The 24,558-nt window shown below is 43.1% G+C and overlaps 1 protein-coding gene across 1 annotated transcript in view; it reads left to right on the top strand.

The window, feature by feature from the left end:
* GALNT18 (polypeptide N-acetylgalactosaminyltransferase 18) overlaps positions 1–24,558 on the top strand; it is a 543,905-nt gene that overhangs the window by 493,719 nt on the left and 25,628 nt on the right. The window contains exon 10 of the mRNA XM_077453560.1: positions 14,006–14,170. Within this exon, the coding sequence (XP_077309686.1) occupies positions 14,006–14,170 (165 nt within the window). The remainder of the gene's footprint in view (positions 1–14,005; positions 14,171–24,558) is intronic.

Below are 24,558 nucleotides of genomic sequence, written 5' to 3'. Positions count from 1 at the left end.
CCCTCTGTCAGAGGAGCAGCCGATCGGCTCTCCTCTAGTCGCGGCTGACAGGCGCGAGTGAGAAAAAGCTGATCAACGGCTCTTCCTGTTTGTGATTGGACACGGCTGATCACGCGGAAGAGTCTTCGTCAGAGACTCTTTTACCTAGTTCGGTGTTGCGGTGTGTCAGACTGACATGCCGCAGCAACGATCGTCGTGATGCGCGAGCCTTGGGGGCACGCGGCAGCTTGATATCCTGGCAACATCATATGAGGTCCGGTCAGGATATTGAAACCACATTGCCGCCCTCATTTTGCTATATGGCAGGCGGCAAGTGGTGAAAGGAGAATTACAGTCAAGCTTGTTGAGGAGTGCAGTACGTTCTGCACTCCTGTGACCCATTTTCAGCAGTAGGCTGCAGCCCGCTGTCAGCTGCCATCACAGAGCCGGTCCAGGCTCGGGAAAGATAGTGACCATATTGTCAGGATCTGCCCCTGTGCCTGGACCGATGGCTGGCTTATCCTCTCAGCAAGCCACTGAGAGCCTGAGCTGGCTACTTCCACCCCCTCCACAGCCCAGCACTGTAGGTAAGGAAGGGGGGGGAGAGCAGAGATCCAGCGACTGTCAGTCACCAGCTCTCTACTCAGGGAGGGCTGAGAACTGAGCGATCAGCCATGTTCGATTGCTCTGTCTCCCACCGGCTTTAAGACTGAGAACAGATGTAGTATCCACCTACGCAAGTATGATTTTTTTTTTATACATTCCTATACTTTTTTTTTTAAAACATAATATAGAAACACTTTTCAAACCACAGTGCTTGCTGGATATTACCTTGTAAGATTAGTGAGGACATCATCCTTGTGTTGTATGAATAGAGTTGTGGGAGGGACATAGCTGACCCCGCCTAGTACAGGTGCCTGCAGAAAATTACTGAAGGGGGTGGAGACCAGACCAAACACCTAGCACAAAGAGAGCAGAGCTGTGGGAGGGGCCCAGCAGGCTCCACCCACTACAGGCTTCCTGCAGAAAACTAAAGGAGGCGGCGGAGACAAGACCAGTCACCCTGCACAAGGAGAGAGCAGCAGCAGTGAGCGGTCTTTATTACCGGAAGGAAAAGTCTCACACTGGATTACTGCACAGATCTGGAAGAATTACACAAAGCACACCTAGATTCAAGAAGAATGATTGAATGGATTTAGAAAATATTTACTTATCCAGTTTTTGGAGGCGACTAAAGGATTTGAATCCTGTAGATCAGGGATATGCAATTGGCGGACCTCCAGCTTTTGCAAAACTACAAGTCCCATCATGCCTCTGGGTGTCATGCTTGTGGCCGTCAGAGTCTTGCTATGCCTCATGGGACTTGTAGTTCTGCAACAGCTGGGAGGTCCGCTAACTGCATATCCCTGATCTAGGAGTCAGTAACGAGTGGGAAGGGAGTCACCTTTGATTTAATTCAATGTTTAAAGACCTTAGGGGATCCAAAGCCCTGGATGAAGTGGATGAAGAAGGGGTTATGGATAATAGACAGCAATAAGTGGGGGGGGCGCAGGCCTCCCGAATACTTGACACTGTCCCAAAGCTGCATTGAGTGTTATATAATAGGGTTTAAAAGTGTCTTCCGGTGCCGAGAATGTAACCACAGTAAGTTCTGAATGGACAGGGGAGCGCACAATGAGATTTCAAAGCTGGCGTGGTATTTAGATAATTGAGAAATTTGAACAGCTTGGTAATATTTCAAGCCACATGTGAATCCTTTCACTTTGAAATGTGATTTATGTTAAATTGATGTTTTTGAATCTCCGAGTAACAATAGTAACGAAATTCAATAAATCTGAACTAAATGATAACAACAAATCATTTGTTTCATTCAGATGACATGATGCAATAGTTTTGTTAATGTATGAAGCATCCAAAATAATGAAACAACATAATGAATGATCTGCGTTGATTCGCATCCATTTGATTTTGATTTTGCATTAACATTTTTAATCATCATTAAAAAAAAAAAAAAAAAAAAATTGTACTACATATCAAATGTAAACATAAGGCCCCTTTCACGCTGACCACTCTCTATCGGATGCACCTGCTCAGCGGGGGATGCAGAGCAGACACGGACACGGTCCACTTTCTTCTATGAGCGGTCAGATGCAAACAGACTGCCTGTTCGGACAGTCATCCCTTCCGCTAGACCAGTGATGGTGAACCTTGGCACCCCAGATGTTTTGGAACTACATTTCCCATGATGCTCTTGCACTCTGCAGTGTAGTTGAGCATCATGGGAAATGCAGTTCCAAAACATCTGGGGTGCCAAGGTTCACCATCACTGCGCTAGACGGACGGGGGAGGGAAACGTCACCCATCAGTTTTTGGCGGGTAGGATCGGATGTCGGCGGGCATCAACGGACACATGCCTGTTTTTTTTTTTTAGGCAGACCCAATCAAACCATCCATTGCCCTCTACGGAGCAGTGAAAGGTCTGATTGGATCTGCCTAATAAAACAGACAGGTGGACCTCATCGGTCCGCCTGTGTAAAAAGGGGCCCAAGGTATAAGGCTCCGTGCACACTGAAGCTCAAAAAAGCTTTTTCTGGACGCCAGATTGCTGGCAGAAAACGCTGGTTGAAAAACTTGCTTTTAACAGCTTTTTGTACTAGCGTTTATGAGCGTTTATTAGCGCTAGCGGTTATGGGAGTTTTCAATAAAAATACACAGAGGACACTACAAAAATCCCACAGTGCATTGAAAAAATAGAATGGCGAACACTAATTACGCGTGTTTATGAGCGTTTAGTGGCGTTTGTCGTTTTTTGGCAGTGAAAAACGGCACTTTGAACGCGAATTTCTGGCGTTCAGAAAAAAGCCCATCAACTCCACTGCTCATTAAAGCTAAAAACCGTCCATGTGTGCATGGACACACAGGCTAACATAGAGTGGAGTTTATGGGCTTTTAAAAAAAAAAAACGCTCAAACTCCAATAAACTGCAGTTTATGAGCTCCAGTGTGCATGGAGCCTAAAAGTGAAATTAGAGGAGGAGTCCTATTTATTGTATTTGGGTTTATGAATCTCCGAATGAATCCGAAACTAATTTTGTTACTTTTGAATGCACTTTACTTCAGTTGATATCATCCAATTAGCTCATTCCATTTCTTTATGTGGGTTGGGCTAACAGGGATGACCGAGTGCATAAGTGAACTCCTGAAATAACAAATTAAAACAAATCTATCTATATAAATAACTTCCAAAAATACGAATTGATTCGGAACAATAAATATACAAAACAAATCCAAATATATAGTTGGCGCTATAGAAATCCTATATACGGTAATAATAAAACCAAACAAATTCCGAAAAACAAATCAATCATTCTAACATAACTAATATGAGGAAACGGAACACATTTTTCGGTTGTACAAATCTCTACTCAAGAAGTTCAGGACACCCAAGACTTCCTTTTGGCCTGGTTTGAAGCAGGACGTGTTTGGAAATTCATGGTATCTGGAATTTAGCTTAATGCAGCTTGGAAGGTAACAAGGTCTAGTGTAGGTTAGATGCACTTATGAAGGACCTCAGAAACATCCTAAACTCAAGATAATCCATCTAACGTCATGCTGAATTTTCCTTAGATGTAGAGCAGGGGTCTCCAAACTTTCTTAATAAAGTGCCAGTTTACTGTCCTTCAGACTTTAAGGGGGCCGGACCATCATAAGAAGTACAAAATGTGCCTGCATCAATGGGAGTAAACAATTCCCCATTATTGGTGTCATTTAGAGGACTTGTGTCCCATGGTTGGTATCATTAGGAGGAATTGTACCCCATCATTGGTGTCATTGGGAGGAATTGTGCCCCATCATTGATGTCATTGGGAGAAATTGAGCCCCGTCATTGGGAGGAATTGTGCAGTGTCATTGGGAGGAATTGTGCAGTGTCATTGGGAGGAATTGAGCCCCATCATTGGTGTCATTGGGAGAAATTGTGCCCCAAAACTGGTGTCATTGGGAGAAATGGAGCCCAGTCATTGAGAGAAATTGAGCCCCATCACTGGTGTCATTGGGAGAAATTGAGCCCCATCACTGATGTAATTGGTAGAAATTGTGTCCTTCATTAGTGTCAGTGAATAAAATAGTGCCTCAAGGGCCAGAAAAAAGCCAGCGAAGGGCTGCAGTTTGGAGACCACTGATGTAGAGCAAGTTCTCCCTGGTTCCATGCAGTTCTTAGATGGGAAGGTTGCACATGTCACGTAACAACAAAAAGCTGGACCCCTGACAGATGCTAAACCTGATTTTCAGTGGCGTACAACATATACAGTTAATAGACATTTCTGATTTTGCGGATGACATATTTGATAGATATCGTTTGCAATACACGGATTTTACTTGTCTGGCATCACCCAATAGGCATACCTCCCAAATTTTTGAGATGGGAATGAGAGACACCTACAAGCAAAAAGTATGTAGGCATAGAACACGCCCCCCGCCATGCCTTCTTAAAGCGGAGGTCCACCCTAAAGTGGACCTTCCGCTCATCGGATCCCTCCCCCCCCCTCCGACGCCACAATTAGCACCTTTCAGGGGGGAGGGGGGTGCAGGTACCTGTACAGTACAGGTATCTGCACCCACTTCCGGGATAGCTCTCTGCGGAATGGGGCGTAGATTACGCCCCTTTCCGAAAGTCCCCCGCTGCCTGCTGGGAAACACACAGCTCCCAGAGGCAGCGGGTCCATCCTTATTGCGCAGCGCGACTAGCGCATGCGCAGTAGGGAACCGGGAAATGAAGCCGAAAGGCTCCACTTCCTGATTCCCATACCCAAGATGGCGGCGGCAGCACCCGAGAGACGATCGAGAGATCGGCTTCAGGTGCCGACGTCGCGGGCGCGCTGGACAGGTAAGTGTCACTATTTTAAAAGTCAGCAGCTGCGGTATTTGTAGCTGCTGGCTTTTAAAAAAAAAAAAAACGCGGACTCCCGGCGGACTCCCGCTTTAAAAGGAGAATTAACACAAAAAAAAAAAAATGATTCGTTGAACCCACAAGGGCTTTCTTTTACCACTGCTATTTCTTTATATTTTAAAAGGAAAACACTGCGCTATAGTGAGGAAGTACTGAAAACTAAAAAAACAGCTGCTAACACTCAAACAAACAAAGTTCAGTGAATATAAAGTAACAAATATTGTAGCGCTGGATGTGTGGAAAAATGACAATATACCGCACATAAATAAATGATGCGGTTACAAAAAATCAAAATGTAAATATACTGAAAATACAACATTAAAAAGTATGTGAATACTGGAAAGTGTTAATAACTAAATTGTGAGTCCCAGTGAGAATAGTCCACATATATTAAATGGTGCACAAATATTGTGGTTAATCTTCCCCACGAGGGAATCGGGGGATCCACAGATCAGGTAAAACCAGGGATAACGGCTTGTCTGAAGTAGTTTCAAAGAATGGATAAAATACTCTTACCAGAGAGGGTGGACTCATCTGTCGTACGACGGTTGAGTCAACAGCGCTTGGGGTCCGAACATGGAACCAATGATGAATTGATAGTGGTGGTTCCATGTTCGGACCCCAAGCGCTGTTGACTCAACCGTCATACGACAGATGAGTCCACCCTCTCTGGTAAGAGTATTTTATCCATTCTTTGAAACTACTTCAGACAAGCCGTTATCCCTGGTTTTACCTGATCTGTGGATCCCCCGATTCCCTCGTGGGGAAGATTAACCACAATATTTGTGCACCATTTAATATATGTGGACTATTCTCACTGGGACTCACAATTTAGTTAACACTTTCCAGTATTCACATACTTTTTATGTTGTATTTTCAGTATATTTACATTTTGATTTTTTGTAACCGCATCATTTCTTTATATTGGCTATTGAAATTTACAAATGCAACAATGTAGAAATTGGATGAAAGGTTCATCACTGGGAAACACTTTTTGACAGATAAATGTTGCATTTTATATACAACTATATAGATCAGACCAAAATGAGGGACAAATGAGGAGGAAAAAAGGGACAAAAGGGACTTTGTTCCAAATCGGGGACAGTTGAGAGCGGTGCAATAGGCCTGCTTATGTCACAACAGACTGTACGGGGCAACGGAAGGTTAGTAGATCAGATCCAGAACGAGGCACAGCCATTCAGGCCAGCTTCCTCTTATCAGCGCTGCCTCCTTCTTCAATCCAATTTGGATCATCCATCAATTTTTTTTAACACAGATGTAAGTAATGGGATAAAATGGAGCACAATCAATAGCAGACGAGGCACGGGTAGCATTGCGTGTAATCAGCCCGCCGGCCTGAAAAGCTTACAAAACGTGGGTGAATTAGGTTTGCTGCCTGTGCTTTTATTTTCCATTTTCAGCAGAGTGAAATGGTTATATTTCAACTGTATTTCAGTATTTCATGGGTCCCATCTAAAGAAAATATGATCTCAAAAAAGGAGGGTTGCTGTGTCCAAAATACTACAAAATGTATTTCCAATTCAAAATGCCTGCACAATGTAGCTTAAAGTGGTTGTTAACCCACCTCTCCAAGTCTGACTACAAAGCGGGAGGAGCCGAGAAACCCCCGCTGATGTCAGCCGGGAGGAGGAGAGAGATGGGCGGTCACGTGACTGCCAACTGGCATTATAAAATAAGGTATTTATCGTCAGATTTTTTTAGAAAACACATAAATGAGGCGGGGAGGGGGGTGGGCACTGGTACGAGCTGACAGGCGGGGAGGGAGTAGGAGAACACAGGAGAGCAGGGCTGCAGATGACAGGGGTATGTAAACTGACAAGTGTCAGGGCTCAGCAGCCATGATACACCGTGGTCAGTTTACGGGGGGGGGGGGGTATATCCAGGCAGAATTAGCCAGGCATTTCAGTTGTGACAAGGGGCCAAATTACACTGTACATGCTTTAAGGGAACAGGATCCAAATTTTTTTTTTAGGTTAACAAACACTAATAGAAATATCAGCAACTGGACAGTTTGGAGCGCCCATTCTCTTTATTCACTACAGCTTGAGAAAGAGCATGGGCGCTCAAAAAAACTGTCCAGTTGCTATTAAGCTACATTGTGAAGGCATTTTTGATTGGAAGTAAAGACATTTTGCAGTATTTTGGACACCGAGTCCCTCTTTTTTGATTTATTGGGTCTTGGAGGAATTGTGGGAGCCTGCTTTATGTGGAGGATCCATTTGTTCAAGGTACAAGCAGCCTCTCTTCTCTTTCTGCTCATTGGACATGGAGGCAGCAGCGTGAGTCATTGGCTCCTGCTACTGTCAACCATTGCTTTGAGGAGGGGGTGGAGCTGAGCCCCGCTGTGTGCGTCACAGTGGACACACAGAGCCCGGGTCAGAATCAAGCCTGCAGGAGTGCCCCCAAAGCAAGCAGATTACTAGGTGGGCATTCGGGGGGGGGCCTCATCAACACACATCAGTGAAGGAGAAAAATTACCTATTTGTAAAATTTTATAGCAGAAACTTAGAAAAACATTTTTTATTTGGTTATTTATTTATTTTAAATTTTTTTGGTCTTTTTTCAACAAAAAATAAAAACCCCAGTGATGATTAACCACTTGCCGCAAAATAACGTACCTGTAGGTTATTTTGCTTTTAGTGGTTGTACCGAGTTGAAGCCTGCCGCTCTGCCTGAGCTCTCCTGTCCCACCGGGAGACCCGATCGACCAGCTGGCACATCCGCCGGCTGGCCGGAGACCCGATTAAAGCCGCAATCATGACGCGACGTCATGACATAACTTCTGGAGCCTTAAAGGCGCCAAATAAATAAATAAATGGCAGTATTCCAATACCCAAACTTGCCATTTTTAATGTTTTTAAGTGCAAAGGAGAGATTTGGGGTCTTATAGACCGCACTACTTTTTTTTAATAAATTTTTTACATTGTCCCTTTAAATGTTTTATCACTTTTATTGCTGTCACAAGGAATGTAACCATCTCTTCTGGCAGCAATAGCCATGTGTCAGGTGGTATTATGGAGGGTCATAATACCACCTGACACATGGCTATTGCTGTCACAAGATATGTTTACATTCCTTGTGACAGCAATAAAAGTGATAAAACATTTAAAAGGGACAGTGTAAAAAAATGAATTAAAAAAAAGTAGTAAAGCGCCTTATCCCTCTGTGCTCACGTGCAGAAGCGAACGCATACTTAAGTCACGCCCGCAAATGTAAACTCTGTTCTAACCACACATGTGAGGTATCGCCATGATCGTTAGAGTGAGAGCAATAATTCTAGGACCAGACCTTCTCTGTAACTCTAAACTGGTAACCGTTAAAAATCTCCACAAGTGACACTTTAAAAACGTTGAATTGCCGTAGTTTGTTGCCATTCCACGAGAGCGCAATTTTAAAAGCATGACATGTTAGTTACTCGCTGTAACATCTTTCACATTATACAAAAAAAATAAAAAAATTGGCCTAACTTTCATGAATTTAAATTAAAAAAAACACACAGTAAAGTGTATTTTTTATTTTTTTTAAATTGCGATTGAGATTGCTGCGCAAATACAATGTGACATAAAATATTGCAATGATTGTCATTTTATTTTCTAGGGTCTCTGCAAAAAAAAAAAAAAAAAAAAGATATAGATATTTATTTATACAAAAAGTGGAGCTACTGACTTTTATTAATCAGACACTCACTTGTCCCACGTTCTAGCAATGTGGGGGAATGAAGCCCTCCTCTCTGCGGCGCAGGCATTGTCACTGTGGGCGCCCGGCTGTGGCTTCACAGCTGGGCATGCACTGCACATTTGCGAGCCATGCACTGTGACTGGCCGGGCAATCATCTGGGTCCTGTGACATATCTTCAGAAGATTGCAGAGAGAGAGGGGGTGAGGGGTTGAGGTAAACTTTCTTCTGGCGCCGCGGTGCCCCGGGAGGAAGTGGGAGCTGGATCCCTCTAAAAAGAGGGTATCCCCTTCTCCCCCCCGCCCCCCCCCCAAAAAAATAAAAATGACATGCCAAATGTGGCATGTCAGGGGGTCACCTCAACTTAAGAGCAGAAGTTCTATTTTTGGGTGGAACTCTGCTTTAAATACTTGTGGAACTCTGCTTTAAATACTTGTGTTAAAACAATGATAAAAATCTTCTACGTGTACAGTGTCAGATGGCCGCGCAATTTTCATTCAAAGAGTGATAGCGCTGAAAGCTGAAAATTGGCCTGGGCAGGAAGGGGGAGAAAGTGCCCGGTAGGCAAGTGGTTAAGGAAGGGCAGTGTGCCTGAAACTCTTGGTTCTGTAGAACATGCAAATTTGAATACAAAGAAACAGAAATAGCAGTGCTTTATCCCCTTTATTTATTGGGATAGAAAGGTTTTTTTGTTGTTTTTTTACAGTAGCAAAGGGCCAGGTTCTTGTATGCCATCTGTTTTCCATTAGGGAGATTTCCCTTCACTTTCTACCTGTAGGCATAACGGAGAGCGAGAGGAAATCTCCCCAAAAGTGAGGAAAATCTCTTTCTTGACAGAGATCACCACAACAGCCGTCCCCAGTGAAAGATCTCCCCTCTCTTCCTGAGGCGACGCTAAGTTTTACAATTCCTCATCGCGGTCACTGGGACATGTAGGGAGGGCAAATCCTCCCAGCGGAGACAAAGATATCAGTGGGGGGTTCCTGCAACAACAGGGAAATGTATAGATTTTCCACTTACTCTACGAAAGAAGAAATCCTGGATAAAAGTAATAATTGGAGTGTATTTGTCATCTATTGTAGGTCAGTCCCTCACAGCTAACAAGATACTTTATAACAGGTTCTTAATGCCTCTGGTGCGGGTGATCCTGCCCCCCTCTTATGTAACGCAGGTTTCCATTACATCAGAGGGGGCGGGGTCACCCGCACGTGACTGGGGAAGCCCGAGTTTCCTCTTGCATTAGAGGGGGACGGGGTCACGTGACAGGTGGCCCCATCCTCAGCTAAGAAAACTGTCAGGTTGACATGGTGCTTTGAGGGGTTACAGACCCCCAAAGCATTCTCCCCATGTTGAGGGCACGTGGCCTGGTGCTCTCCCCCCCCCCTTTTCCTGTGGCCTGCCAGGTTGCGTGCTTGGATAAAGGGTCTGGTATGGATTTTTGGGGGGAACTCCACACCTTTTTTTTTTTTGCCATGGAGTTCCCCTTAAAATCCATACCAGACCCTTCAGGTCTGGTATGGATATTTGGGGGGAACCCCACGTCATTTTTTTTTATTTGATGCAGGGTTCCCCTTAATATCCATACCAGACCTGAAGGGCCTGGTAATTGAATTTGGGGGGACCCCACGCTTTTTGTTTTTTTATTATCAATGACTGTTCTCTGTATTACTGGGAGCCGACAATTCATTACAGCCGTGAGTGCTTAAATTACTTTTTTTTCCTTCAGAAATTACACTTTGTGCAGGGACAGTTCTAAGCATGGGAAACATGCGCTAATTTACAGGCAATACTATACACACCCCCCAGGTACGAAATTTAAAGGAATATTACACTTTTATTGTTTCACTTTAAGCATTATTAAAATCACTGCTCCCGAAAAAAACGTGTTTTTAAAACTTTTTTTTTTGCATTGATACATGTCCCCTGGGGCAGGACCCGGGTCCCCAAACACTTTTTATGACAATAACTTGTATATAAGCCTTTAAAACTAGCACTTTTGATTTTTCATGTTCGAGTCCCATAGACTTTAACGGTGTTCGGATGTTTGAACAAATTTATTGCCTGTTCGCATGTTCTGATGTGAACCGAACTGGGGGGTGTTCGACTCATCCCTAGTCTTTAACATCCACCAGCTCCGTGATGTCATCATGGAGGAGGGGAAGATGACTCCAGTGGTGACCTGTGAAGCTCTGGTGACCTCCATGCCCAAGAAGCTTAAGGCAGTGCTGGAAAATAATGGTGGCCACACAAAATATTGACACTTTGGGCCCAATTTGGACATTTTCACTTAGGGGTGTACTCACTTTTGTTGCCAGCGGTTTAGACATTAATGGCGGTGTGTTGAGTTATTTTGAGGGGACAGCAAATTTACACTGTTATACAAGCTGTACACTCACTACTTTACATTTCTTCAGTGTTGTCACATGAAAAGATAGAAGAAAAGATTTACAAAAATGTGAGGGGTGTACTGACTTTTGTGAGATACTGTACACATTCATTTCTGTGATGAGATTCAGTTGGGTGTTCTCTATTTTTTTTATTTTGCTGCAGCTACACTTATATGCCCATGTACGATATGGTTTTGTTGCCGTAAAGCAGAAATTTCATGGAATAGAGGGCCATATGAAGCCTGGGTCCTTATCAGAAATCACCCGTATGGTTCCGTAAACATAACTCCTTCCAGAAGAACCTCTTAAGAGCCTTGTCACTTTTATAGGGGGAAGATCTATAGAAAGCTCACACAGAGTTTCCAGGAGAAGATGTCACTTAAACGAGCCCTTCTCCGCTCCCATGCTGTTCGGAAGACCTCTAATTTGAGAGCACGCAGAAGGAAACATTCATCTTCTGTCTCAGCTGGGAGCAGGTTAAGGTGCTGTATAAGCACTTTCATCAGATGTTTTATCTACGCCGTATTTGTGCGTGCGCCGAAACATACGATTCAGACAACAAAATTACACACAATATTTTGCATCTTGCTGTGAGTCTTACAGAGAAAGCCATGTAAATTAGAATCTGTGGGAAGGTTAGATCCCCGTAATGCGGTTCTTGTACGGCGCCCTGACAGTGATGGAATGCTGTAATCAATGCGTGCTTCTACGCCGAGCAGATTTTGTAATGATACTCATATCCTCTTTGCTGCGTTATGAGAAAACTAACACACTAATGAGACACCGTACCACCATTAAATATATATATTTATTGGGTTCTGTTTACATACTGGCCCTTTTCTGGGGTCTCGCCTCACCATCATAGATCCAGGCACAGAGGAGCTTGCAGCATGCTAGTGGGGACAGTTATGGCGGTTCGTAATATCACCTCTGGTCTGCATCACATTTTAAAGAGAACTTATTAGAGTAGATAGGTGGTAATTCGCATCGCCAGATACAGGTCAGGAGTTCTGACTTCCCTGGTAGTTTTAAGCCTCGTATACGCAATCGGATTGTTGGCCAACAAAACCGTGGAATTTTTTCTGAAGGGCGTTGGCCTAAACTGGTCTTGCATACACACGGCCACACAATGGTTGGCCAACAATTACGAACCTAGCGACGTACTACGTGGTTTTTCAGCTCTTTAGCATCACACTTTGGGCTCCTTCTGCTAATTTCATGTTAGTAGAAGTTTGGCGAGTGTTGATTCGCACTTTTCATTTCGTGCTTTTCAGTTTGTTTCTGAACCGCCGTTCGTCAACCAGCCATGTTGTGGAATCGGAGGAGATAACGTGTTAGTTATTATTGGCTTTGGAGTTATTGATTTGACCTAAGTCCAGTCCAGGAACAGGAGGAGGAGGATTTCTTGGACCAAAAATTGGTTGCTTTATTAATCGTGAGCAATTACGTCATATGCCTTTGCTGCGGGAGCTCCAGCAGAATAATTCAGATGATTTTCGGAATTATCTGCGGATGACGGATCCTTGCTTTCACCAACTCTTGGCATTGTTGACCCCCTATATTAATTAGCAGGACACATGCATAAGACTTTTATTTTTTGGGGTTGAATAATAATGATTTGATTTGTTATATTTTCTATATTTTTGGATGCATAGAATGCACTTTTTGGTGAAGTTCTATTGTTAGATAGTATGTCTATTTTTGTTTTATTTTTTTATACACAATAAAAAGATTGTGGAAATAGGATAGAATGAATGGGAATAGAGTGGAATAAAATAGAAAATAATAGATTAGAATAGAATAAAATTGAATGAATATAGCCATCTTATGAAATTTGAATTTCCAATTTGAAAATAACAAATATACAAAACGAATCTAAATATACAAAACGAATTCCGAAAACAATGCATTCTAAAGCTCTGTACACGCGATCAGAAATTCTGCCAGCAAAAGTCGGATGAGAGCTTTTGGTCAGAAATTCCGAATGTATGTATGCTCCATCGGACTTTTGCTGGCAGAATTACAGCCAGCAAAAGATTGAGAGCAGGTTCTCTATTTTTCGGTCAGAAAAAGTTTAGATCGGAAATTCCGATCATCTGTACAAATGCCGATGCACAAAATTCCTACGCATGCTCAGAAGCATTGAACTTAATTTTCTTGGCTCGTCATAGTGTTGTACATCACCGTGTTCTTGGCGGTCGAAAGTTCAGAGAACTTTTGTGTGACTGTGTGTATGCAAGGCAAGCTTGAGCGGAATTCCGTCGGAAAAAAACATCCAAGTTTTTTTCCGAAAAAAAATCCGCTCCTGTGTATGGGGCATCACATAACAAAAATTATGGAGCAAAATGATTAACTTGACAAAGGAATCCAGAATGAAACATATTTTATCTGTCGTGCACATCTCTAGTCTCGACCTCATTCGCTATGGTTGTGGAACGCCGCATGCAAGTGCAGACATCTCACTCCTGAAGATGTAACAACGTTTTAAAATAGAACTCCAGACAAAAATTTTAGTTTCCTAGTAGGTAAGGATGAATAAAGACACCAGTCCATCTATTTCAACCTGTGTAGGTGTATGTGCATGCGTCTATGTCAATACCATTTCCCATATCCCTGTATATTGCGTTTGCTAAGATGCCCTAAGATCTAATGCCCTGTACACACGTGAGGGTGGGGATGGAATGTTGCCCTTTGAAAGCGCAGTTGCCCTTTATTAATAGAGTGTGAGATCACACTTAGAGATAAGTGGGCACTGGGGACAACTGTAAAGCATTATCACTGTATAGTGCTTCTAAAAAGAATAATCTTTTCCCATAAATATATAAATCTTGATCAGTTTAATTAAAAATAGTCTGACGTATTGCCACCTGTTGGTGACATCTGGTAGTACATCACCACCGTCACCCATTGAATCTTTGCATTTTTAAAGAACTTCAGTCTTACATGTAATGTGGACCTGATGTTTCTATTTACTTACTATTTTTTTTTTTTTTCAGAATGTTTACTACACCAGCATGCAACAGATACATGTGGGGGTGCTGAGCCCGACCATCGATGACGACGACAACCGCTGTTTGGTGGATGTCAACAGCCGCCCACGACTGATCGAATGCAACTATGCCAAAGCAAAGAGGATGAAACTCTACTGGCATTTTATTCAGGTACGCAGCAAGTGAATTCCAGCACCATGATATGTGTAAGATATGGGTGCCCTCAAAACACTTTACAGACAGACAGGCTGCCCGAAATGCTGGAACGTGTTGTTCCTTAAAGAAGAATTCCAGGTATGGATAATTTTAGATATTGTGACAGACCTGGAGAGGACTAGGAGCAAGCCTCTTACCCACTGACTTGGTTAGGTCTGTCACACATATGGTACATGTCCCTGCTTGGACCAACTATGTATATACCAAACCTGTGTGAACCAGCTAGAACGGGCATCACTAAATGGCGGACCATGGTCTAGATCTGGACTGAGTAACAGTCCTATCCAGACCACAGCCTCACCAAATAGATACCTGTGTATCTTCTCTCGGCTGCTGGCTCCCTTGCCCACAGCTGCTGCGATCATTCTCAAGGAAGGGCACAAGGTGAGAGGTTCGGCAGGTCTGGATAGAGGGCGGGGCTTTTCAAGTTGGGAAGCGGGTAATTGGTTGTTAGGCTGCGGGCGGTTCAAGCAATTATTCACCTACCTTAACATGAAAAGTCCTGCCCTTTGTCCAGACCTGCCGTGCCTCCCATCTTGTGCATGTAAGAAAGGACAGTGGGGTGTGCGAAGTGCTGCAGTGTAATGAAAAGGAGTCCCTAAAATGGAGGCAGGACTGTGATGTAAAGATGGGTCTGTTGTGTAAAGGGGTTGGTAATGTAAAGGGAGGACTGTGATGTAAAAGAAGGGGCAGGGGGGACTATCATGTAAAGGGGACTGTGGTGTAAGGATGTGGGGCTGTGATGGAGGGTCCATTGAGGGTTTTGCTTGTGACGGGGCAATACCAGAGAGGCACGAAATGGGGGAACCAGGTTTGGAATCAGGAACAAGGGGAGCTGATACAAGGCAGCAGGGTACAAGATACAAGGAGGAAGAATGAGAAATGAGGCACAAGATAAATTAGCAAGCAAGTCTCTGGCTAGCAGGCAAAACACTAAAGCGCAATGGTACAGTAGAAGAGGAACTAAATACCCTCCCAGCAGCCAGCATCAGGTGGAGACTGATTATTGGGATCTGCTGGGAGACACCTGCTGATGGACACTGAAACTTCAAGCCACCACCCAAGGAACCACAGTGCCATCAGCAGGTGATACAGGTCCTGACAGAAAGGGCCATGAAAGTTACCCTTTTAAAAATGACGAAGCCCCGAATAGACCCACCACAGTTTTTTACAATCCAACCCATGGCCAGGTTCATCTAAATCATCCTGACAGATAGCTGCTGCAGGACTGTAGTACAGACAATTCTCATTTCAGACACTTTGTCATCACGTACACCGCGATAACTTAGAAGGGGCAGTGATGCATTTGGGTCATTGCTAAAGCTTCAGTCTGCCATTTGTTGGCTTATTACAAGCAGAAAGAGATTTTGCGATTTCTGAAAATAGAAGCAGACAAATTTCTCTTGGCCCCATCAAACAGATAGATTCTGGATTGTGATCAGATTTTGTTTGACTTGGAGATATTGAATGTGACAAATTGCCAGATCACGGTGTCCTCCGTCGCGGGTTCATTACAGACACAGATGCTGACAGCAGAAACGGAATGAGAGATCTGGCGTTCGCGGGAGGTCAGTGCAAGACTGGCTTTCAGGGGCCGAGCGGCCAGAGAAAATTGTATTTTTAGTGTCAGGGTGATGAATAAAAAAATAGAAAAAAAAAAAATGGATTCATTTTCATCCTCAAATGCACAAACCACTCGGCCGTTATCTCTTGTCATCTTCCTCCCCGACAGAGTCATTTGGCACTTAGAAGCCGAGGTTTCCAGACAGATAATACAGATGTACAATTTGGAACGTCGCAGCAGGGAAGGGAAGAATATCCTGTTAGACGATTTGTGCCACTTAGTGCAAAGATGACAACGAAACCACCCCGCACTTGTCGTAGTACATTAGTGTGCGAGATTCTCCCCACTATAGTGGATTGTAAATGAAAAATAAGATACTTTATGGAAATGACCTGATATTACTAGTCACAAATAGATGTGTGATCCCTCCCTTCTACAGGAACTGATACTTCTCATTGTATTTAGGGAACTCCTCTCTGATATGTTTACATGTATGACTGACTACATATTCATTATGATCTCAATGACTCCAACATTGTAAAATGTATTACAAGCCCTCATTCACACTGGTGCAATTTGTCAAGCGATTTGGCAGTTCCAAATTGCATGATCAGTCGCACCCTATTGTCAGCATTGGAAACATTCAAATTGCCATGACTCGAAAAAAGATTCTTGCACTGCTTTTTGCAGATTTCATTGCAACTCACTTAGCCCCTGTACACACGGTCGGACATTCTGACAACCAAATCCGTCGGATTTTGTCCGTCGGATCTTTTCCGAAACTGTTGTATACACACGGTCAGACTAAGTTGTCGAAAAATCCGATCATTCAGAACGTGATGACGTAATTTCGTTACGATGGGACTACATTCAGGCTAGTAGCCAATAGCTTTGATGTAGGAATTTGATCTGAGCATGCGTGGCACTTGGTCCAATCAAAATTCTCTACACATGATCGGAGTATGTCCGATCGAACCAGTTGGTCGGAAAATATTTCCAACAAGTTGGAAAATTGGGTCGGACGGAGATTCGGACGGAATCAGTCCGATGCATACCACACACAGTCGGATTATCCGACAACACGGTCCGATAGGACACATTCCGAACAGATTCTCAGACCGTGTGTACAAGGGCTTAGACTTTCTAAGACTTCAATGAAGAGAAGAGAAGATGGAAGCGCTTACAATCTATTAAGGAGGATGCAAACTATTAGGGTATACGGGAGGATAGAGAAGGTGGAAGAGCTAACAATCCATTGAGGATACAATCTAAGGTATAAGGGAGGATAGAGAAAGTTGAAGAGCTTGCAATCAATTAGGGAACATACAAAAAGGTAGAAGAATCTACAGTATATTAAAGTAAAGGGAGGACAAAGAAAGTGGAAGAGCTTACAATCTATTGGGGTATAAGGGAGGATAGAGAAAGGTGGAAGAGCTTACAATCTATTGGGGGTATAAGGGAGGAAAGAGAAAGTGGAAGAGCTTACAATCTATTGGGGTATAAGGGAGAATAGAGAAGGTTGAAGAACTTACAATCTATTGGGGTATAAGGGAGAATAGAGAAGGTTGAAGAACTTACAATCTTAATAAACATGCAAAAGGTGAACAAACCTACAATATCTAATAGAGTATACAGGAGGCTACAGAAGGCAGAAGAGCTTCCAAACTTTTAAGGTATAAGGGGGAGGATTGGGAAGGCAGAAAAGCTTACAATTAAAGAGGATACCAAAGGTGAAAGGGCTAACAATCTATTAAGGTATAAGGGAGGATACAAAAAGTGGAAGAGCTTACCATCTATTACTGTATAAGGGAGGATAGATATGGTGGAAGAACGTACAATCTAATAGGATATATGGGAGGATACAGAAGGTGGATGTACTTGCACTCTATTAGGGTATAAGGGAGAATAGAGAAGGTTGAAGAACTTACAACCTATTAGGATACATGCAAAAGGTGGAAGAACCTACAATCTAGGGTTGTCCCGATACCACTTTTTCTTAAGACTGAGTACAAGTACCGATACTTTTTTCCCCAAGTACTCACCGATACTTATTTTTTTATGTCATGTGACAGTAGCACTAACGTGCACGGATAGTTGGCATTGACTGATGAGCACTGATAGCTGGCACTGACTGATGGCTGCCACTGCTAGGTGGCACTTATGGGTCCTGAAATGCAGCACTTATTGGCAATTGCTGGCCTGGCATAATAAATTACATGAATGATGAGAGGAAAGGAAGGATTTTGCAATGCTATATAGCATTCATGTAATTTATCATATAGTATATACTATATGCTATATGCTGCAAACGCCCACCTTGGTACACCTTGCACTCGGCCGCAGTAAGCAGCAGCGGACATCTTGTTACACCCAGCCCAGAACTATATGGGCTGGGTGTAACAAGATGTCCGCTGCTGGCTTACTGCGGCCAAGTGCAGGGTGTACCAAGATGGGCGTTGTGATGTTTAACCTCCGACAGAGACACAGAACGTCACTTCCTTCACCGACTGTGCCATGCACCCCTGCCTCGGCCAGCTTACCGCTATAGTTCCACTGCTGTTGAGCCTGCTGACTCGCTCTCTGCCTGCTGACTTCCGCCGCATTTTCAGGTATCGGGTTTGGCATCGGGAGCATTTGTGCGAGTACAAGTACTCGCACAAATGATCAGTATCGGGACAGCCCTACTACAATCTATTAGAATGTAACAGAAGAAATAGTGAGTGGATAAGCTGACACTCTATAGGGTATACAGGATGCTACAGAAGGCATAAAAACATACAATTTAATAGGGTATAAGGTAGGATACATATGGTGGAAAAGCTTACAATCTAATAGGGTATAAGGGAGAAGGTGGAAGAGCTTACAATATTATTAGGGTATAAAGGAAGGACACAGGATATAAGGACGGACACAGGATGTGGAAGAGCTTACAATCTAGCATGATATAAGGCGGGATACAGAAGGTGGAAGAGTACAATCTGTAAGGATATAAGCGGATGAAGATGGTGGAATAGCTCCATTCTATGGGTATTGGGGAGGATAGAGACGCTTACAATCTATTAGGATATACTGGAGAAAAGAGAAGGTAGATGAGCTCATATCTCTTAGGATACATGGGAGGACACAGGAGGTAGAAGAGTTTACAAATCTATTAGGGATATAGAAGGTTGAAGAGCTTACAGTCAATTATGGAACATACAAAAGGTGGAAGAACCTACAATCTATTAGGGTATAAAGGTGGATATAGTAGGTGGATAAGCTTACATTTTATAAGTTATTAGGGAAGATACAAAAGATTGAAGAGCTTACAATCTATTAGGGTGGGATACAGAAAGCGGCAGTGTACACATTTATTTTTTATTAGAAACTGTTGGTTGACTTCCAATATCCTATATCAGCATGAAGGGGATCCGCATTCTCCTGTGGGATTTGTATGCCTCTCAGATCAGTTTCTATAGAACAAGCTATTATTTGCAGATTACATTTCCTGGTGTGGTGCGATATTGCACTTTCCATACCCCGGTGACGTATGATTGACGGTACACACAGGAAATAATTAAAGGCTTGAAGACTTGGTGGCTTCAGAATTCATTTAAAAAAAAAAAAAACGAGCACATGTGCTGGGACACAATATTGTCTCTGAGTGGAGAGCGAGCTGTAAACCGCATGCACTAATGTGTGTAATCAAGCCTTGCAGGATTAATTGGCGTCTGATTCTGTCATTATTCTCATTTGGTGAGAGACAGGAGAGATACAAGAGTATTACACCAATCAATCCTCATATCTCTAAAATAACCCGACCATATCTCTGAGCTGCTGTGTATAATACATGCCATTACCTGCCGAGGGCCTCTCATCATAAAACACCCCCGTGCTTTTTTTCAACACATGCCTAAAAACCATACACTTTGAAATACATAGAAAATGCCAAACTGTCTGTAAAACACTGCAAGCAAATCGAAAAGCACAAAATTGGCATCTGGGCAGAATTGGTTGTAAAAAGGTTAAAAAAAAAAAAAAAAAAGTACAAGCACTCAAAATGAAATATGAATTCTTATTTTTAAAGCACCAAAAACAACCCCCCCCCCCCCCCCCAAAAAAAAACAAAATCTCAAGTTATGGGGCACACATGTACCCCTCTGCCCCCCAGTTCGTGCTCGAGCATCAATTGCAAACCCAAGAGTAGCAATGAGCTCAGGCATGTTTGGATTCTAGTCCGAACCCACCTGACCGAGCCTGCCAGGTAGATGTCATCTGTCAGGAACCAGAGGTAGGGATGGCCAGATCTGTGTGGCTACACCCAGGAGACTGGGACCAGACTGTGTATGCTTTAAGTGAGATTTATTTATATTGAAATAAAAACCATCCAAACACCAGCAAACATGAAAATATGGGTGAACCAAGAACCCAGTGACAGAATGTTAAGACTAGGGATGAGCTCCGGTGTGTTTGCACACTCCACCTGCAGAGCCCGCCAAAAAGTCAGCACAGCGCTGCGCTAATCACAGGCAGTAAGACATTGCCCTATCTTTGCAGCCGCACATCGGGGCAATGTCTCACTGCCTGAGATTAGCGCAGCGATGCGCTGACTTCCTGGTGGGCTCTGCACGTGGAGTTTGCTCATCCTTAGTTAAGACTAATAAACCTAACATAGAGCCTAACTATATACAAAATAGGGAACACAGAAAGGCAGGGGAAAGCTGGGTAAAGGAACAATGGAGAGCAGGACAAGACAGCGGGGTACAGGGCAGGAGCAATATCAGGATAAATGACAACAGGCTCTGGCAGCAGCAAAACACTGAAGCAATGGGGGCTAATAGGAAAGGACTTAAATAACCTCCCAGCAGCCAGCAGCAGATAGAAACTGATTAGTGGGTTCTGCTGGCTGCTGACATCTGCTGGGGGACACTGGAATTGCAAAAAATGTCAAATGGATCCAATTCTCAACAAAAAAATATTTTTTTGAGCCTAAAGTTGAAGAAACGTAAAAAATAAAGTTTTATGTATATAATATAGCTCCCTATCTATTTAATAATGCTAGCAGGATTAAAAATGGTTCATGCCGATTGAGAGAGATTACACACCTCCCAACTTTCTGAGATGGGAATGAACGACTCCTATTATCAAAAGTATTTAGGCATAGGATATACCCCCTGCCATACTCCCCTTAACCCCTTCCCACCCGCGCTATAGCCGAATGACGTCTACAGCGTGGGCTTACTTTGTCGGGGAGGGTGTCTATTGGCATCCTCCCGTGATCGCAGAGTGCGGGCGATGCAATCTGTGATCACCAAGTCCTTTGGATTCAGCCGATCACAGATCAGGGTCACAGCGGCCCTTTACCACGTGATCAGCTGTGTCCAATGACAGAAGTAAACAAGCCAGTTATCTGCTTTTCTTTCCTCATGATGACAGCATGAGGAGAGAAGAAGGAAGCCGGTAACTGGCTTGTGTTTAAAAAAAAAAAAAAAAAAAAAAGACATTTACACTGATTATCAGTGCTGCCTATCAGTGCCCACCAGTGCCACGAAGGAGAAAAATTACCCGTTTGCAACATTTTATAACAAACTATGAAAAAAAAATCTAAATTTTTCATTTGCATAGCAAAAAAGAAAACCCCAGAGGTGATTAAATACCACCAAAAGAAAGCTCTATTTGTGTGGAAAAGAAATGATAGGGTGCTCAGTAAGCAAGTGGTTAAAGGTGAATTGTACAAAAAAAAAAAAAAAAAAGGTTTGGTTAAATCCACAAGTGCTTTTTTTACCACTACTATTCCTTTATATTGGCTTTTAGAATTTACAAATGCAGCAATTTAGAAACTGGTTGAAAGGTTTAGCACTAGGAAACACTTTTTTTGATAGATAAAAAGTGCATTTTATACACAATTACAGATCAGACCAAAATACGTGACAAATGAGGAGGACTGTGGGACAGAGGGACTTTGTTTTCGAATGAGGGACAGTCCCTCAAAATCAGGGACAGTTAGGAGCCATGAGTTTAGTTCCACTTTAAAGTGGAAGTAAACTTCCATCTCTGACTTGTACCTATAGGTAGTGTAAAGATCTCCTAAACGTGCACCGCTTAGAAGATAATTACTGTACATGCAGCCAGTGACATCGATGGCGTATGCTTTCTGAAGGAATGCCCACTGGTACCGTTCCTTCAGTGCTGTGTGCTATAACTGGCAGCTCTTGAATGCAGGCCGCTGATGAGTGACGCCATCGTGGCTCAGGCCAGTCACAGAGCCGGAGTCCGCTAACCCAGAAGCAAGACGGGTGAAGATGAGAGTGCATGCGGCGCTGACCTCTCTGCACTGGAAGGGCTTCATTTTAGGCTGGGTTCACACTATGTGCGGCCGCGGGGCACAGCAGGGGGTCCGGTGCGTCCCCATTCACAGTTTCAGGTCTGAATTTTTTGGCTGAATTTTCACAGGACCCTTCTGCTGTGCACTCCGTGGCCGCCCCGGAGATGTTGGAACCGGCTCCATTGAGAGCCGGTCACAATCTCCTGTAATGTGAATTGGATGCGGTGAAACCCACATCCAATTTGCAATAGTGTGAACCCAGCTTTAACTGCTTCTCGACCGCCTCACGCAGATATACTGCGGCAGAAGGGCACATACAGGCAGAATCATGTACCTGTATGTTGCCCTTTAAGAAGCGTGTTGCGGGCGCGCCCACCGGGAGCACGATTGTGGGTCCTTCGGACTCTATGCGCGCGGGGACACCCGCGATCATCTCACGGAGAGGAAGAACAGGGAAATGCTAATGTAAAGAAGCATTTCCCCGTTCTGCCTAATGACACTGTCACTGATCACTTCCGGTTACAGCATGGGCGGCCGTTTCTTCAGAGACACATGACGTAATATACAGTAAATATCTCCTTAACTGTGCAAGCTTATTATAGGCTTTACCTATAGGTACAAAAAAAAAACACCAGGGGAGTTTACTTCTTCTTTAAAGACTATTCTGCTTGAATGACCTTCCTATGACCCCTTTCAAACTGGGGCGATTTGCAGGTGCTACAGCGCTAAAGACAAAGCGCCCTGAAACAGCCGCTGTATCTCCAGTGTGAAAGCCCCGACAGCTTTCACACTGGAGCGGTGCGCTGGCAGGACGCTAAAAAAAAAAAAGTCCTGTTAGCAGCATCTTTGGAGCGCTGTATACGCCGCTCCTGCCCATTGAAATCAATGGGGCAGCGCGGCTATATCGCCGGCAAAGCACTGCTGCAGCAGCTCTTTGTGGTGGTTTTAACCCTTTCTCGGCCGCTAGCAGGGGGTAAAACTCACCCCGATATCGGCCGAATACCACCGCTAAAACTACGGTAAGGCCCCCCCCCACGGCTTGGTGTGAAAGGGCTCTAAGTATATTGTAGTACAATCAAGAAGGAAATAATAACTTAAGTTATAATAATAATAATACTTTTTTTTTTTTTTTTTTTTAAATGATGATAATAATAAACAATGCACATTGGATTTTTAAAACATTCTTTCTGTGTCTATATGTCAGGAAAAAAAAAAAAAAAACTAATTTAACAACGTTAGTACATTTGGAAAAATCAAAACAAAAGTTTTATTTGGAATTTCTGCCTTTTTTTTTTTAGGGTTTATTTCAGGTTCATCCTCTTCATCACACTTATGAATATATCCCTTCGCTACAATTAAAGTATCCAGTGTTAATTTTGGCAGCAGATTTCGATTTAGTTTTAGTCTTAGGACTAAAATGGCATTTTAGTTTTAGTCCCATTTTAGTCTTCTGCAATTGTTTTAGTTTTAGTCGTATTTAGTCGACTAAATCTCCAGTACATTTTAGTCGAATGGGTGTAATTAAATTGTAATGCGTTAGTTAACACGTCTCTACAATTTCCACACTCATTATATACTGCTGGAGTGAAAAATCAAATATGTTATTATTTATGGTATGGAGTTATGAACATGTGCTACAGGCCAGTGTTAATATTGAAGTCAAATTTAATTTTAGTTTTAGCCTTTTAACTAAAATTGCAATTTTAGTTTTAGTTGCGTTTTAGTTTTAGTCAAATGTTTTAGTCTTTTTAATCGTCGAAAATGAACACTGAAAGTATCACCAAATACTGCAGTAATTTGCTGTCAGTGTCTGTATTGGTGGCTTCAGTGTCATTTAAACCCATGATCAAAAAAAATAAAATAAAATGTAGATAATGAGAATTTCAGATTGCATTCCACAAATTAGTACTGAGCATCAATTGACCCTTCCCGGGCTCTTGTATTTAATTAAAGTGCGGTCATTGGATGGTGTCATTATAGGCGCCCATCTACCTATCTCAGCAGCCTGATAGATCTCCCAGAATCTTCGACACGGTTTTAATTAGATTCCATTCCACACTGAGGTTCCGACTACTTCCCAGCATGCACTGCAAGCTCCATTTTAAAATGATCAAACAATTTCTTTTAAGCTAAGCACACCAGAATTGCAGCAGTGAGGGGTCACCGCTGAAATATAGTGGGCTGTGTGTGCAGGCAGGGAGCCCGTTATATTCCGCCATCGGTTCAGAATCTCTGAGTCTTTTTCTAAGTTACAGCCTCATACTTTGCTTCTCTCATTTCTGAAGCCGGTATTATAGTTTCCTCTTGTGAGAGGTTGTTAAAGGTGAAGCAGCAGATAAAAAAAAAAAAAAAAAAAAAAAGACCCAAAATACTGCAGCTCTATGTTTATTAATACATCAATGACCACTTGAGCGCTGCAAGATTTTACCCCTTTCATGATCGGGGCATTTTTTGCTATTCAGCGATGCGCTACTT

The sequence above is a fragment of the Lithobates pipiens genome, unplaced genomic scaffold (assembly GCF_037356315.1).
Source record: "Lithobates pipiens isolate NorthernLeopardFrog02 unplaced genomic scaffold, aLitPip1_a1.2 Scaffold_24, whole genome shotgun sequence".
In the NCBI taxonomy this organism is placed as follows: Eukaryota; Metazoa; Chordata; class Amphibia; order Anura; family Ranidae; genus Lithobates; species Lithobates pipiens.
Note: the sequence above shows the minus strand (reverse complement) of the source record. Positions and strands in the feature narration are given on the sequence as shown.